General features: G+C 37.1%; 1 protein-coding gene across 5 annotated transcripts in view; it reads left to right on the plus strand.

The window, feature by feature from the left end:
* Mctp1 (multiple C2 and transmembrane domain containing 1) overlaps nucleotides 1-18,579 on the plus strand; it is a 551,176-nt gene that overhangs the window by 345,968 nt on the left and 186,629 nt on the right. For all 5 annotated transcript variants that reach the window (XM_035440464.1, XM_027401826.2, XM_027401829.2 and 2 more), the window contains 2 exons: nucleotides 9,588-9,758; nucleotides 12,874-13,004. In XM_035440464.1, the coding sequence (XP_035296355.1) occupies nucleotides 9,588-9,758; nucleotides 12,874-13,004 (302 nt within the window). The remainder of the gene's footprint in view (nucleotides 1-9,587; nucleotides 9,759-12,873; nucleotides 13,005-18,579) is intronic.

Genomic DNA, 18,579 nt, shown 5'->3' on the forward strand with positions numbered 1-18,579 from the left:
AGGCTCAGGATCACTGCAGAAGAAAGGAAATTGTAAGAGCCAAAGGACTGGAGTTTGCTGTGAGATTGTATCTCCTAGAAATGTCAGAAGCTACACATATGAAGCCTCACCAACAGAGCTGCCTAAACATGACCTGAATAAGTATGGGGCCAACAGACAACCAAATTGGCCAGGTGATGATCATGAGGTTTCAACCCAAGACAAAGAACTACAGGCAACTAAGGAATGCTGACAGCTGGAGAAATCCTCTTCCCTCGAAGAGAGCCCCTAATGGGTTATCCAATAGCACATGGTTAGCCTTGAAAACATACATAGACATAGAAGTTAACATTATAGGGACTGAGAAGGTTATATTTATATATTTAGGAATATTTATACACACATATGCATGCAAACACACACACACACACACACACACACACACCATCAATTAAAGAAAAAGATTCCATGGATTTGAGAGAGAATTGGGTCACATGGGAGGGTATGGGGGAAGAAAAAAAGGAGGAAATAGTTTAGTTATATTATCATCTCAAAAAGTAAAAGTTATCTTGAAAAATTTAATAAAATAGGGCTGAATAGAAGTAGTTAAGAACATGTAATCCTTTTGTAGAGAATTAATGATTATTTCCCAACACTCAAGTCCCACAGCTCACAACCACCAGTAACAACAGTTCCAGAAGACCAAACCCCTCTTGTCTCCTTCAGAGACTGTCCTTGCATGCTAACATGTATACACTCTCACATGCACATATGCTCAATGCTCACATGCTCACATGCACACATGTACATACACTCACATGCTTACATACACACACGTTCACATGCTCACAGCTCACATGCACACATATTCACATGATCACACACTCACAGGCTCACATGCACAAATGCTTGCATGCACACATGCTAACACACTCACATGCACACATGCTCACATGCACACACATGCTCACATGCACACACACTTACATGCATACACACACACATGCTCACAGGCTCACATGCACACATGTGTATACACTCACACACCACATACTCACATACTCATATTCTCACATGCTCACTTGCACACATGTTCACATGTTCACCCACTCAAGGCTCACATGCACAAACACTTACATGCTTGCATGTACACATGCTCACACAGTCATACACTCACATGCTTACATGCACACATGTACACATGTTCACATGCACACACACATGCTCAAATGCTCACATGTTCACATACACACATACATTCATGTTCACATGCTCACATGCACACACATTCACATGCTCATATGCTCACATGCTCACATGCACAAACATTCACATGCTCACATGCTCACACACACACACACACACACACACATGCATGCATGCACACAGATCATTTAAAATAACTCTTAAATAAGATTAGTAAAAGAAAGAAAAAGGGTACACATACGTTTTGTCAGGAAAGAAACTTATCATTTGTGTGTTCCAGAGGTGACAAGTTAGTTATATTGAGCCAATCCAGATCCCCGTGAGAGCTTACTCAGTTGGAATACCAGTCGTACTTATATTTCATTTTTTGAAAGCAAAATAATGGAAATTAAAGACAAAAGTGACACAGAGGTATTCTAATTACCCAAAAGAATATCTAGAATTCATCAGGACAGTGTATCTCGGGACAGAGCATTACACAGTGAGTATAGCAATTACCATGTTTTTCCTGAAAACAATACAAATTATGGGAACTCAAATCAGATTACTGTAATTAAGTCAGATTTTTATTATAGACATTTAGCTTCCAATGAAATAAGGGTCATTTAGAACATGTTTAGCTTGCTTCTATGTCTTCATTTCTTTCACAAGTTTTCCATGCTTCTGTTTCTTCCCAGTGATTTCCACTGAGCAGACATCAAGATTCTGAAAGAAGACTTAACTGAAGAAACCATATTACAAAAGCACTATAGTGGATTAAATATCTTTAATGGAAAGATCAGGGATCTGCCTAAACAAACATAAAAATGGAGGAAAGATTTATGACAGAAAAGGCAGAACAGTGCAGAATGACATCAGGGTGTGTCTTATAGTCAGGTCAAGCAGAAGTGTGTTAGCTGAAAGATTTCAGCAAAGGGGAAGAGGCACTGACTAACACTGAGTAAAACAAGAGTGTGACCATGTGCTAGCACTCACATTATTAAAAATTAAGTATATATTATAGCCCCCCAAAAGGTCACAGATCATTTCCATTTTAGATATGAAAATAAGACTCTTGAAATATTTATAAATTTTCATTTAAGCTTTTTAAAGAAAAGCCTTGTAAGTCAAATTAAGGACTATTATTTTTCTTTCCTGTATCACTGGTATATATATGTAGATGTTTTAATATTGAGATATGGTTAAAATATATATGATGGTTTTCAATTGGGATGTACATTGAACTTCACAATAAGGGTTTGAGATCTATTTGGCCACAAACTTAGAGTGGATGCTAAAACACCTTATAACATAATTAAATTCCTGGCAGCATACATTGTATCAAGAAGCAAGGAGAGAAAATTGAAGGATGAAATCCAGCAGTTTCTCTGAGGCCCTCAGTGGCTGTGAATCATCTTCAAGAAGAGTGTTTGGAGTTTTGTTATCAGGAAGACACTTTGCACCAGGCTACACAAAGCTATCGTGCCTTTAGAAAACAGATAACTGCAGAACAAATCTGCTTGTTAGCCTCAATCATCCAGCTGCATCACTGGAGTAAACACTTTAGGAAAACAGGAGGACAGAGCATGCCTGTGTCTTGATTAAGTTGAAACTTGCTTGCTCCACTGCCCAGTTTTTGCAGCATAAAACAGTCATCTTAGGCTGGCATTATTTTTCTTTGTTGTGGCCTATGGACCATTTGATTAAAGAAAAGCATGTCTCACCTTTGTGCTGAAAAATATAGAAAAGGCTGACTCTTACATGGCTCATAGTAGGCACATGAGCCATGCTTTCTCTTTAGTCTTGTAGGGTCTGTGTCTCATTTGGAAGGATTAGGTAACACAATCAGGGTAACAAAGCCCAAGGATCATTGTACTTATCAGAGAGTAGATTGGTCTGTTTCCTCAGTCATATGCTACATCTACACAGATGGGTTTTGCTTTTATTTTTTTAAGCTGGATCTAGACTGAGGGGATATATTCTAATACTATTTGGGATTTTAAAGAATGTAATTAGTAACTCTTATTAACTTCAATGAGAATATAAATGCATCTGCAATCTATACAGCAGAGTGTACTTTACTGGTAGATGTTAGAGGACAATACACAAACAGTGTGCATCTGCTTAATCAGCACTGAATAACGCACTTAAGGCAGTGGCAGCTGGCTTATTTCATTTAAGCCTCTAATTAGCCATTCTCGATAATCTATAACCAGAGAGTGTTCCATCTATATGAAAGCCAAAACCATTTGAAAACTTGTAACAATCAATCTCTTCATGTCATAAACATTTAAGACTCTACATTTAAAGAGGTGGTGTGGATAACAGATAAGCAATCCCAAATTATAAATCTCTGTCTTGGCAAGATGCTTGTCATGAAAAACAGGGTGTGAGACTCCACTCTAGTAGATGTTTGCTAAGCTTCTCTTCCAATGTAACCTAACCCCTGCTTCAGACTGTCCTGATTCAGTCCCCCTCTGGGTGATGTGCCTAAGGCTGATCCTCTCCTCTCCTTATACACTGTTGCTTGGAAACTCTTCCTAGCAATTGCCTAAATCTTAAATATCACCCCACTGCCCCACCATGGTAATTTCCCTCTAGAGTTCCTTGTTCAGCCATTTCTTGTCCTGCCTCCCACTGCCTGTCTGTGGTGTCATGAGAGGAGTGATCTCTGTGACGTTTTTTGTTTCCTTTCGTTGCTCTTGTGAATGGCAAAGACACAAAAATAAGTGGAACAGATCTCCATTAATTTAGATATTTTTAAGAAATTCATAAGATTCAATGCTGATATGAAAGATGAACACAATCAATTATTGTTGCCCATGTAACATTTATTTTTCTTTAGCCTATCTCTGTTTCCACATTGAAAAAAAAATCTCCAAAAATTTTATCGTATCAGATTTGTTGAAAAAAAATTCTTCCTGATCTGTTAACAAAACACTGAAACTATTAAGCAGGATCCATCACCCTATAATTCTTGCTAGACAACGGCACCCTAATGAAAACGAAGTAGCATTGGTGCTCATCTTCACTGTACTACAAAGACACTTAGAAAAGTGACTTGAAAATCAAGGTCAACTTTTAAAAATTTAATGCTACATGCTGTTTAAAAAAAATTAGACCTCTAACCATTCATCCCATTGAGATGAACACAACCTGCTCTCCCTGTCCTTGGCTTCAGCAGAGCAGAGGTTGTGAGTCCTTATTGCAAGAAGCCCAAGAGAGTTCCTCCAATTATTTCATTGGCTTGCTCTGCTTAAATGAATTGTGTATACCGAGGTGATGTCAGTTCTGAAAACCACTTCCTATCAGAATACTTTAGACACATGAACGAATTGCATATTCTTGGATTTATTTTCCAAAAAAGGAAAAGAGTAAACTAACATTCTCTTTAAAGTGCCAACTAATTAGTCCTAAAATCCTACTAAAGCTATATATTTTTGACTGATTGCTTCAGACTTTGTTGACATTCTTCTATATTAGTTCTAAAATTGGATGAATGTTTCTGATGTCTGTGGTCCTTGAGTGCTGATGGGTAGGAGAACACAGAGTGCATTGATAAAGATTCAGTTCTTCAACCTCCCTGACTGAATCAGATCCAGTTAGGATCAGGCCCAAGATTTTAAACAATCTTCCTGCTAAAATTTGAGATCTCATGCCTTTAAAACTAAGGGATTATTTCCCTCATTACTTGTCACTTGTGGATGTTGGCTTCCAAGCAGAGTTATGCCACCCTCTTATTCTTCCCTCCTCTTTTCATTCTTTGCCAAATAGAATTCTGATTTAGCAAGTACTTTTCTGAGAACAACACCTTAAATATCCAACCACAGATGTGTTCATTACTCCTTCCTGTTAGCTGCTCAATAAGTAGTTTTGGCTAGTGATTTTTAGCACTTCAATAAATATGTATGGTTTAGACTCATTCTATGAGAAAAATATTAATAAAGGGAGGTAACAAATAAATAAAATTTTCATAATTGCTCACTAGGCATCTACTTCACTCTAAATTGTCCAAATATTCTGAATAAGATGCTTTGTTGACCAGTGCATTTAAAAGCAGTACTAAAGACTTTAAAAGTATAAGTATATCCATGCCAGGTGAATGGTGAAAGATATTTATGAGTATATAAATTAATAATAGGTGATAGAACACAGGTGATGTCCAGTGTGAATATGAATGATGCAATGCTTAAAATAGCATCTCTTACATTTGAGGACCTTCAGAACTACCTAGTGGGCTGATTAAGCTAAAGCTGAGCCCAACCCTCAGTGTCTGCTGCCACTGAACAATAAGAGGACTGAAGACCTTCAATTTCTGATAAGTTCCCAGGTAGCACTGATGTCTTATTCAGTAGACCACATATTCTCATAAATACACTGTATAGAGGAAGTGGATTTCTGAGGCAGAGCAAGCAACAACAGCTACCATGTGACATCAGTGTTAATAGAAAGTAAGTGACCAAAGGTACCCTGGAACATCAGTGTTACTAGAGAGTAAGTAACCATAGGTACCATGTGACATCAGTGTTAGTAGAAAGCAAATGACCTAAGGTTCCATGGGACATCAGTGTTAGTAGGGAGTAAGTGACAAAAGGTACCATGGGGCATCAGTATTAGTAGGTCTCAGAATGCTTTTAGTTTTGGCTTTCTGCTCATCACCAACACTTTGATGAGTTCCCTCAAAAGCAGGTAGGTTTTAAAAGCAGGTAGGAATGGTGAACTAAAGGAAAGCGAGGCTGCTGTGGTTAATGAAACATAGGTTTGTACATGTTCCTCCTGCATGTACACTGAAGGGTGTTCTCATTCTACACAGTACTATAGATAACCATTTTGAAAACCAAGAAAAGTAAATCCAAGAAGGGGGCCAACATGCCAAAATCACACGGAAATTTCTAGAAAGATGTGATTATAGTTTTCTTTTAGTGTGTGGTGGTTGGGTAGGAAAACCATTTCAACTACTCCCTCTGAATACAAAACAAGTCCAGAAATCAAACTTGTGTGGTTTTTATAACCCATACTTTAAATCTTCCTAGATTGTTTAAAATAACTACTGCAGCATAAATGCTATGTAGCTAGCTGTCATACCACATTATTAGAGAGTAATGACAGGAAACGTTATGTAAATGTTCAGTACGAAAGTGTTTTTGAATATTTTCAGTCAGTCATTAATTACATGTATGGATTAAAAATGCACAGTTGTAAAGACCAGTTGGGCTCAGTGCCTTCATTTTGCTAATCTTGACTGTCTAACCTTCCTCCTTTACCTTGTACTGTTATTAACTTTCCAAATCTCATGGCCAAAACTAAATATGTATGTTTAGTGACTATGCTGTTTACTCAAATTATGAACTTACCCAATTAAATCTCTGGTGAATTGTAGTTTCTTGTGAGAAATATGCCATTTTGAACACTAGTTATTGAAGAAAAAAATCCCTTGGTGGCACACGCCTTTACTCCCAGCACTTGGGAGGCAGAGGTAGGCGGATCTCTGTGAGTTCGAGACCAGCCTGGTCCACAAGAGCTAGTTCCAGGACAGCCTCCAAAGCCTCAGAGAAACCCTGTCTCAAAAAAACAAACAAACAAACAAACAAAAAAAACTCTGATCATCTTCAGAACCTGAACCTGTTGTGTTCTTGTTAGCATGCTACACAGGTCACCTTAATTCAGACTATGGTTAACTGTTTTTTCAAAGTTTGCTCTCCCCCTTTCTGTTTCCTGTGTTGCTTATGAAATAGCCTTCTAGTTTCTAAGAAAGCATTTCTTTGTAAAGAAGGCATTTGGTAGATCCTCCATGGAAAACGTGCTTTTTCCTCCTCACTTATTTCTGTTCTCATGGAAAAAAAGAAAGATATAGTAGGAATAAGAATAACAGGTGTAGGTTTCAGATGTCCTATAGTGGAAAAAAACATCTCGGCATCTTTAGCTGCTGATGTGCAGCTAACATGGTATCCCATATCACTTTGGCTGTGACTGGGAAGTCCCCGGCTTCTGCAGAGTGTGTAGGAGAAAGCATCCTTCAGTTCACTGTCTATAATGATAAAGCACATGATCTTATTCTCTCAGTTCACCATATAGAATATCCTCTACTGGAAACATCTCTTTTTTTTTTCACCTTAGCACTCTTTATTTTTACTTGCTTTAAAGTTGACTGTTTATTCCCTAGCCTTTATTGCGCTTCTTCTCCAAATCCATTTTAGTTTCTATTTTAATTGTTATGGACATGATATTTTGCTTTATCACAAGCTGTCAGTCTTGTAGCCGCCTCCCCCCTCTTCCCATGCTCTCAATTTACTCAGGGGATGGTGACCCTTTCCCCTTCTCCACGGGACAAAGTTTGTCTCTTCTAGGGTCCTCCTTGTTTACTAGGGAAACTTATCTCTTTAGCAACAATAAATTTAAATGAATTTTTTGTTTATATGTTTAAATCATTATTATCTTTAAAAATGTAAGACAGTGTCTGATCTAACACTTATTTTGAGAAAACATCAAAATTAAAACCCAGAAACTCACAGTTCTAGTCAGACACCCACCATTTAGTAGTTCAACACTCTGCGCCTCAATTAAAAATCACTAAACAGAGGCCCAGTCTTTGATTTTCTATGTAGAGTTTTAGTTGAAGCCAAATGCTACAGTGTACATATGCCTACTTTTAAATTTTGAAGCTCCATATGAATTGGCAGTCATTAATTCATGTAGTTTTTACTAACAAAATTGCCTTCTTACTGTTGTAACATTTGTTTTCCTCCTTTGCCAATCATACTTCTCAACAAAGCTTTCTTAGCCAAAGTTTAGAATCCTCTCTAAGTGATGCTGTTAGGGACAATCTCAATATCAGTTGTTTAATCAATCAACCAACCAATCAGAATATAGTGACAAGGTAGTTCAGTGATAGAATGCTTGCCTACATGCAAGAGGTCCCAGGTTCAATGCCCGGCACTAACAAAAATAATCCACTGACATGACAATACAACTCTAAATCAAAGAACAACCCTTAGTCTTTGGTGCAATGAATTCTAAACAATTATTTTTGAGAAATGCTTTGTTCAAACAAAATCCAGTGTGGAAACCCAGTGTGTGGCACAGATGGAGAAAAGGCACCCTCATGAAGTAGGCAGGATTCTGTGGAACTTGCATGCACTTTCCCAGACTTCTTGTGTCTGTCAGAACTCATTTGAACACTACTCTTGAGGCTCACAGGTGAGGCGTATTATTAACATGTAAATAAGACAGAACCAATGGCCAAAATTTGCTGTTGAACAAGTGTTGTTTACAAAGATTTTCATTAAAATATTGCTAGCACTAGAACTGTTGTCCTTGAAGCATGCAGTGTCTGTTTTCCTGATAAAACCACCTTGAAATACATAACTTTCAATGAGCACATGTGCAACTGTCCATGGTATCACTATGGTATAGAGAAGCTCTGGGAGTAAAAAAGGGAGGAGGCATGAACAAGGCAGTTTGTAAGCTCATGAGGTTGATGTAGAAAGGATTTGGCATCAGTACAGATAACCTATGATTTGCATAGGGAGAACTGAATTTTTTCACGGTACAACTGTAAGTGGGTTGAACACCCTCAACAGAAACAATAATTCTATAGCAGTTCTTAATACGATACTGAATCCAGATGGATCATGTTTACTGTTACTGCTCTTCCTCTAGTTTAAGTGTCATTCAATTTTATTAAAACCATGTGGATATTTTAGTATATTCACTAATTTAAAATAATTTTGATTTTGTTCACTGGACTGAATGTTGATCTAGAATTGAACATATTAGAAATTATTAGAGAATGTTCATGCAACAGAATGAGGGAAAAATCTAGAAGCATACCAATGTAAATCACATTTTAACTTATAAATAATTGTAACTATTCATGACACAAGTTCCAGACAAAAGCAAGATGTCTGGGTAAGCATATTGTTTAGTTTTATATTCTCTGATCCTTTAAATAGTTCTTTAGAAAATCACTTAATCCCCTAAGATAGTAAGACAGTTTTAAAATTTTCTAAGTCTAACTTGCAACTGATCTTTCAGCAAAAATCCATCTGCAAAATCCATTTTAACATAGAAAAATGACTCTTAAACCTTAAAACTTTAAAAATTAAATAGAGCAGTACAGCTGTGGTCTTTGATATTTATTTTAGACATTTTGACACAGGCATATCTATATCTCTTAATTTCAGGAACCAAGAAGCTGTAGTGCTTGAGTATTCCTCAAACATAACAAATATATCATGAGATGATAATTTCATAGCCTGTTAATAATTTCATAATCAATACATAATATTCCATAATTTTTTTTTCTTTAAGCAATAGTTGACTAACTTCTATTCTTTGGAAAACTATACCAGGACAAAGAGCAAGGGTACCTGAGAGCTTGGAGCTAAAACACAATAAGCTAACGTACTTTTCCTTTGTCACAGTTTCAGACTCAAAGCTTACGTCTGTCAGACCAGCACAGGAAATCACACCTGTGGAGAGGAATCGTTAGCATCACCTTGATTGAGGGCCGAGACCTCAAAGCAATGGATTCCAACGGGCTGAGTGATCCCTATGTGAAGTTCCGGCTCGGGCATCAGAAGTACAAGAGCAAGGTAGGTCTCCATCCTTCTATGCTCCTGTCACTGTTAGGAGGGTGCTGACCAGTTAGTAGCCAGGCTTCAGGAGATATGAACAACAGATGCCTTTTGAAATGGGAGCTTTGGAATATCATGTCTGAAGCAAAGTCCTAAGTGGCCTTGAGTGAACCACTCTGCTATTTTGTCTCACTGCCTTTATCTATTATCCAGGAACCAGCTCTCTGCACATTTGTGAGGTTTAAAAGAAAAAAAAAAACCCAACAATATCCCAGAAAGAGTATAAAATATCCCCAAACTGAAATGCTGAGGAAGTTGACCAGAACCAGCGCTGCTGGCATCAGTGATACATACACTATTTTGCATGCAGTGAAAGTCTTCCAAATTACACTGCATCATGTTAATCAATCTGACTTTGGCCAATACAACACCCAAGTTGTTTTAAAATTGGTTTCTCATTTTTACTTAATCATAATTCTTTTGAGTTTTGTATCATGCTTCAATAAAATGTATTTCAATTACATTCACTTCTCTCCTTTTGACCCTCCTGGCAACCATTTGGTTCTTCCAAACTGATTCCCCACAACATGTCCTTCTTTTCCTTCCTTCCTTGCTTCCTTCCTTCCTTCCTTCCTTCCTCCCTTCCTTCTTTCCTTCCTTCCTTCTTTCTTTCCTTCCCTCCTTCCTTCTTTTCCTCCTTCCTTCCTCTTTTACTTGCTTTTTCTCCTTTATTTTCTTTCATCTGGCCCCAATGCAGGCAGGAACAACTGTTGTATGTTCATAATTGCAATGGCCATGTCATATACAGAAATTTTAACATGTATTTAGGAAAGGAAGGGCCAAACCCCTGCCTGCTGTTGCTGAGTCATGTACAAAAGCACAACTACTTAATCCCTCTGTGTGTCAATTTCCCCTTCTGCAGAAAGAGAACCAAAATAATGCCTACAAAAACAAATTATTGAAGCAATTAAATGTATGTATGGTAGACACACCAAGGACTTAAAATGCTGCTGTCATCATAACTACAGTAAATGCTAAAAGCAGAAGGGAGATCAGCAGCAGTAGTAATGTTTGTAGAATGACAGTTTTATTCTTAGTGGTAATATATTAAGTAATATCAGTAGCATGTTAGTTATGAAATGACAAAGACTTACTGATAGCTACATCTTGTCATGTCCAATTACAACTGCTTCCAGTTTGTACAGCTGGTATTCATAGACAGCTTGGGATGAGTGTTTCCATCCATCCTCAATTACATAAATGATTATTTTTGTGAAAATTCCTTGCCTTTAATGTACTTGTTTTCATGGATCTTGCATCCACACCATGTCTAGTTCCCTTCTAGCCCAGAAAGTCTTCATCAGTACTTAAGGTAATTCAAAATATACCTAAACTGATTCATTAATAGGCAGTATGCTTTGCTAGCAGGCAGTATGGTAATCTTTTTTTTTAATTTTTTTGTAAATTTTTTCCAGTTTTTTAAATTTTAGAAACAATTTTATTTTACATATCAATCCCGGTTCCCTCTCACTCCCATCCTCCCATGCCCCCCACTGACTCCTCCAACCCATCCCCCAGCCATTCCCCAAGGATAGTGAGGTCTTCCAAGGGGATCGTCAAAGTTTGTCACATCCTTTGGGGAAGAGCCTAGGTCCTCTTTCGTGTATCTGGACTGCAATAGTATCCCTCCATAGGGAATGGGCTTCCAGACCATTTGTGATCTAGGGATAAACACTGGCTCCACTATTAGAGACCCCATAAACTGCCCAGGTCTCCTAGCTGGCACCCACATTCAGAGGGCTTGGTTAAGTGTAATGCTGATTCCCCAGCTTTACGACTAGGGTCTCCATCCTCTCACTAGGTCAGGTCAACTGTAATCTTATGGAGGCCCACATGGACTATTTAGACATAATTATTAGCTGGAATAAAGTTATATGGGAAAGACCATCCTAATATCTAAATGTTAGTATGTTTACCACCTGATAAAATAAAAGATGAACTACATTTCCAAAATGCCATAGGAGTTCATCTAAGCTGAAGAGAACATTTGAATTGTCATAGCATCCATCTAGTACCATGTATATTTTTCACCAGGAGCTTAAGAACAAATTTTAAAACAGCTACTCTTTCCAAAAATAGATATCTATGACCACTTCTCTCTTCTGTCATTAATACAATTTGCATGTTCATTTGGGCTTAGTTTTATAGTTCTGCTCTTTAGATATAAAATATGAACCCCACTATGGACATGTGTCTCTTTTGATCTTTCTGTCCATGATCTATTGCAGATTAATTTCAGATTATGAACTTTAAAGTTGTGATTCATTTGCGTTACCTTTGCACATCACATATGTCATTGCTTTCAAATTCTTTGCATCAAAGGATCTTTCTGTCATACATTAAAAAGAGAAAAGGCCACTACATACTATCTGCTTTAAAAAAAATGAATGGCAAGAGAAACAAATGGAATTTTATAGTACATTAATATTAGTAACTTTGTTTATTGATTTACTGAGTGTCTTCTCTGATTATTTAAAATCACAAAACTGCAGTCTAGCTATCCTTGTGGTTTATTCAACATGAAAAACACACACATGCAGTTTCCCTGTGTGGAAATTGGAATAGCACAGTGATGCTAAATACTAAATGCAAAGTAAACTAAACCTACTTGTTTATTCCTTCTGCTTCAATATAATTCATTGTCTGTTAAACACCAATGTGCATAGAAAATAAAAGGGAAAATGGGAACTCTAGGAATTATCACCTTCCTTTACTACAAGATAACTGACTATGTGTTCTTTCTTTCATCAGTAACTGTAATAGAATAAATGCTAGCATCTGAATGACTTATTTCACTGACAGGCTGCCTTCTTGTGTATTTCATATTTCTCATCTGCTGTGTAAGATAATCAAGGACTTACTTCTGACTGTCTGCTTTCTCTGGACATATCCATAAAAGTGTACTCAGAAACTAAGAAGCAGAAGATTGGGTAGCTAATATTGTACATGTATACCCAGAATCTTTGTTTGAAACTGCCCTTAGCAAGATTTTCTGTGTAGTATTTCAAGTTGATTTTTAAATACAATTTGCACTTAATTGTTTTGATAATACAATAACTTTTTGCCTTTCCAGATTATGCCCAAAACTTTGAATCCCCAGTGGAGGGAGCAGTTTGATTTCCATCTCTATGAAGAAAGAGGAGGGATCATTGACATCACTGCCTGGGACAAGGATGCTGGGAAAAGGGATGATTTTATTGGAAGGTTCGTGAAAACTTGTATTTTATTTACCTTCGAGATGACATGTTTTGCTTTAAATCTGGCTGTTAGCAGTTTTGAAAGAAGGAAACCTTCCTCAATTACAGCACCACTTAGCACTGAAAACCAGATTCAAACAATGACCAGTAGGTGGCAGCTTTGCCTAGTTGATGGACAGGATATTCCCATTTGATATCCAGAAATTTTCTCCAGATGTCAGAATTTTTGTGCCCAAAAGTTATGGGAGTTGGAAAAGAGGAATTTAATCTGATATGGGACACTTAGAGGACAAAGGACACATTCAAGGATGGAAAGTGATCTGTGATAATGTTTGTTTTCACAGTGTATATTGTAACCATAAAACACATCACTTCCTACAACTCTGTACAAGCATCTTTACAATCTCTTAGGAGTCCATAAATCTGTAAAGAGTTCCAGAATTTTAGAGAAGGGAGGACATCAGTGGGGCAGATACATGCTAATCTGATAATGCAGCAAAATGTATTCTCGGGCTCAAATGGCATTTCTCTACAAAGTTACAGGTATTTGACTCTACCACTTGAATGATAGAAATCGTGTTCTGATTAAAAATCCTATTTTTGTATTTTTGACAGTTACGTATTCCATTGTATCAAAATGTGTGAAAACTTGCCAGCGTAGAAAAATGCAGTCTACAGAGGGGTTTATTATTTGCTAATTCTTTACTGTAGTTCACAGGAATTCCAAGTCATTGAATTTACAATCCAAAGAGAATTCACACATTCCCAAAGTAAAGGGAATTTCAGTCTAAAAGTAGAAACAGGAATCCAAACTGACATTTGAGGCTCTTCATTTTTATTTAAATGATTCTGACACACCTACTTAAGCAATAGTTTCACATATGCTTGTAGAATGGGAGATGAAGCTAAGTTTCAGTTAATCACTAACACCTGGCTTTTAAATGAAGTTGGGGGGACACCACTATGGTCTAGGAATTGGATTATACTCCAGTCCTTTTTGTTGTACTTTGCCTCTCAGAAAAATACTACTACTAGAGTTCTCTGTAGGGTTTTTTTTTTTTTTTTTTTTTTTTTTTTTTTTTTTTTGACTCTGGTCCCACATTGAAACACCAAAATGTTGGCTGTTTTACTCCCTTTACTCTTTTGGCTCTTTGGAGGGCCCACAACCCAGCTCCCAAATAAATACACAGAGGCTTCTTACGTATGAATGCTCAGCCTTAGCTTAGCTTGTTTCTAGCCAGCTTTTCTTAAATTATCCCATCTACCTTTTGCCTCTGGGTTTTTTCCTCTTCTTACTTCTGTAATCTTTCACTCTTACTCTGTGGCTGGCTGTGTGGCCTAATGGCTGGCCCCTAGCATCCTCCTCTCCTTGTTATCTTGCTCTTTGACCTTCCTCCCAGATTATCCCCCCTCTTTTATTCTCTCTGCCTGCCAGCCCTGCCTGTCCTTTCTCCTGCCTAGCTAGTGACCATTCAGCTCTTTATTAGACCAATCAGGTGTTTTAGACAAGCAAAGTAACACAGCTTCACAGAGTTAAACAAATGCAACATGAAAGAATGCAACACTTCTTTGCATCATTAAACAAATGTAACACATCTTAAAATAATATTCTACAATAAGCCTCTGGAAGTTATTTTGTTCTTTTTGGTATCTGCTACTAACTTAAGTCATGGTGTGTTATGTGATGCTTTACTCTTTTGGCTCTTTTGAGGGGCCCACCAACCAGCTCCCAAATAAATCACACACAGGGACTTATTCTTAGTTATGAATACCTTCTCCTTCCTTCCTCATCCCCAGATTCTTTTCTCCCAGATTTCCCCTTCTATATATTTTTCCTGCCTGCCAGTCCTACCTATCCCTTCTCCTGCCTTGCCATCGGCGTTTCAGCTCTTTATTAGACCAAGCAGGTGTTTTCGACAGGCTAAGAATCACAGCTCCACAGAGTTAAGCAAATACAGCATAAACGAGAGCAACACATCTTTACATCCTTAAATGTTCCATAGATTAAACAAAAGTAACACATCTTAGCATAATGTTCTATCACAATGGTGGACACCTGCCAGTCAGTCGCAAATCATTTCACTGTGCATTTGATTGTATCTCCCTCCTCCAGCTGTGATCTCTCTCAGAGAGTCAGAATCTAACTTATTTTTCATAGTTTAAGCAACAGTGCTTGTCTAGGTAATCAGATAATACAAGTGGAACCTGTTCCCTCCTTGCTTTATGTTCGAACTCTCTTGAATGAAGGGGCTGTTGGCATTGGTGGTGCACGCCTTTAATCCCAGCACTCCGGAGGCAGAAGCAGGTAGATCCCTTTGAGTTCGGGCCAGCCTGGTCTCCAGAGCGAGTGCCAGGATAGGCTCCAAAGCTACACAGAGAAACCCTGTCTCAAAAAAAAAACATATAATAACAAATAATATTCTACTGTGAATATGTACTATATTTTCTTTCTCCATCAGTTGATGGACAGTAATGTGTCCACTTCATGATCCTGTGATCAGCACTGCGTTAAACATAGCAGTAAAGAGTCTGAAGTAGTTATGTATTTTTTCTCTCAATAGTTTCATGGTTTTAGATCTGCTTTTTAAGTCTTTAGTCAATTTTTGAATTGGTGTGTACATCTGCAGAGAGATCATGGTGTGGTTTCTGCATGTGGGTATCCAGTTTTCCTAAGACCATGAGTTGAAGAGGCTGCTTATAGTTTGCTCCATGTTTCTAGTGCATTTGCTGAGCATCCTTGGTGAACACCTGTAGGCTCTGAATGCTTCTCCACTGTCTAAGTGTCTTCATTATCTCTGTGATATATTTGGAAGTCAGGTATTAAAATGAGCTCAGCTGTTTGATTAAAATGCTAGCTCTTTGTGGAGTGTTGTTCACACCCTGACAGAAACTACATTGCATCTGGAGATCATTTTGAGTAGCATGGACGTTTATTTATTTATTTTCATTTATTTTACATACCAATTACAGTTTTCCTTCCTCCTCTCCTCCTGTTCCCAGCCTCCACCTCCCTTTTACCCACCCCCATTCACTCCTGCATCTCCATTCAGAAAGGGACAGGCCTCACATGGGAGTCAACAGAGCATGACACATCAAGTTGAGGCAGGACCAAGCTACTCCCCTGTAGCATGGACATTTTAATATTATGATTTATTCCAATCTATGAACCTACCTTTCCATGCTTTTATTCTAAGTTGGTTCATTTATTCTCAAATATTTTACTTTTATAGCTACTGTAAATTTGGTTTGTTTTCTTATTTTTTAAATTAATTTGCTATTGATGGACTGCAATGTTACTGATATTTATCTGTTGATTTTTGGATCCTACAGTTTTGAAAAAAATGTTTAATTGGCTCTAACAGTTTTCAGGGGGGCTTTGGGATATTCTGTAAATAAGATCACATCACATATGAATAGTGACACTTTGCTTCCATTTCTTCCTTTTGCTGGATTGTTCTGGCAATAAAAACTTGAAAGTTAGCATGCACATATTCTGCAGCAACATCCCATAGCATAACCCCATTCAATATAACATCAACTATAGGCTAGTTTAAGGCTTCATTGTGTTGTAGTATGCTTCTAATATTCACTGTATTCAGAATTTTCACAATCCTGATGTATGGGGTTTACACGTTGTTTATTTGTCATTTGTTTGTTTTATTTTACATGAAAATATATTCACCAAGAACAGAAATTAGCAATGACAATGATAATGACTATTTTCCAACTTGTAAGCCATCTTTTCATACAGCTCAACATGAGGAAGGTATAGAAGGAAAGTGTATACTGTGCCAATTCTGCTGATACAAAGACTAAAGCCAATTTGGTTAAGAGGCTGCTTGCTGATTACACAACTGGAGTGACTGGGCTAGGGTACAGATCCAAGTCTCCCAACTCTAAAGTTCACTTTCAGTTTACCACAGTCTGTATTCAGCATGTTTTCTGGAAGGCTTTAACTCTTAAAGAAAATAATTAGTCAGTAAACCAATTTAGATGATGTGCATCATACTGCAAGTTGAACAACAAATCTTATCTGTTGTTGAACTACAGATTTCAAGCAAAGGTGAAGTAATGTTAATTATTTAACTTTCTGATCTCCTGCATTTTGGCAGGCAAGAAGGAAGGCCATCTTTACGATAATCAGCTAATAAATCCTCATGATTGTTACACTTTTATGCAGAGTAGTAATCTGGACAAATTGGTTGCTGACAGCTGAGGTAAATTGCCAAGAATGAGGGCTGTCAGAGAGCAAATTGCTTTTATGAATGCACAGAATAAGTAAATCCTATAGCATGCAAGCTTATTCAGGTAGAGTTATCTGTAATCCAATATGGCAAGTTTATAGTATAATTTGTTAGTGTGCAAAATATCATTTTATCTTTAAAGTGGCATTGATTTGGGGATATATGTATTTTAGTTTGGTGAGGTGTTAGCGATGTTATTCATTGTATGTTATCAAGGCCTTGGAGTTGGCACTGCCTAGTACAGAAAAGCGTTGCTAGTGTAGGCCTGAGAAAAGAGTTTTGAAAATGTTTTATTAAATGGTATATGATAAGACAACTTACAATAAGTTGTCAAGTTCTGGGCCAAGAACATGTCTTCCAATTCTGTAGCATGAAATAACCCTATGACTCTTCAAAAGATGAGAATGGAATATGAGGTAAATACACCTGTTCAGGTATAGATGGAGGTGAACATGAATATTCAAGGTTAGCATGGAGGTGAACACACATTTTAATGTGTAGATGGAGGTGAACATGCATGTCAAGGCTTAGTGTGGGGAAGGAGGAAACCAGGCTTTGGCTTTGACTTGCCACTAAATTCATATTCCTTTAAAGTTTAAGATGAGTGCATTTGCATAGTCAACTTTATGATTCTGACTTGGGGCATTTATTTGTGACACCAAAACTTACAATGACCTTTCCTTCCTACATAAAAGAGGAAGTAAAACCACATGCATTGTTAACTACAAAGTACAGAGATTTGTAAACTAATGAGCTTTTTATTGTCATATTTTTATTGATTTCCTAATTGAATATTTGTGGAACGGGATATTTCCTTATGATGGTGGACAGCATTTCAATTAATCGTTTGTTCTTAAGTCACTATTTCCTCTTGAAAGTTATAAATTTGTGCTTGTTTCAATATTTTCTAACTATATCATTTATGGATATTATGATACATAGATTCAATAGTTTACCTTCAAGACCAAGGGAATTTTACAAGTTTACAGATATATGCTCTGCTAGAAAAATTTCCCCCACATAACTGAACCATGATAACTTTGGACAACAGGAATTCAGCCTTGTTATTTCTTACTTAATGCCCAAGTGGAGATAAGTTTCTGAATGATCATGAACTTAGAAACACATCATCGGCTCCATGCTGAGATGTTTCCATTGCAAACATCTCAAAGTATGAACTATACTAATTCTTAATATAAGAATTTTCAGTATTTTATAGATTACCAAGTATAATAATATAAAGTTGTTCTCATATATTAAGACATTTTTAAACTTCATATAACTTACTGAATACTTGCTTTTTAAAAAGTATGTAAAACTGATGTTGTTTTTAAAATA

This window comes from Cricetulus griseus, chromosome 2, assembly GCF_003668045.3.
Source record: "Cricetulus griseus strain 17A/GY chromosome 2, alternate assembly CriGri-PICRH-1.0, whole genome shotgun sequence".
Taxonomy (NCBI): Eukaryota; Metazoa; Chordata; class Mammalia; order Rodentia; family Cricetidae; genus Cricetulus; species Cricetulus griseus.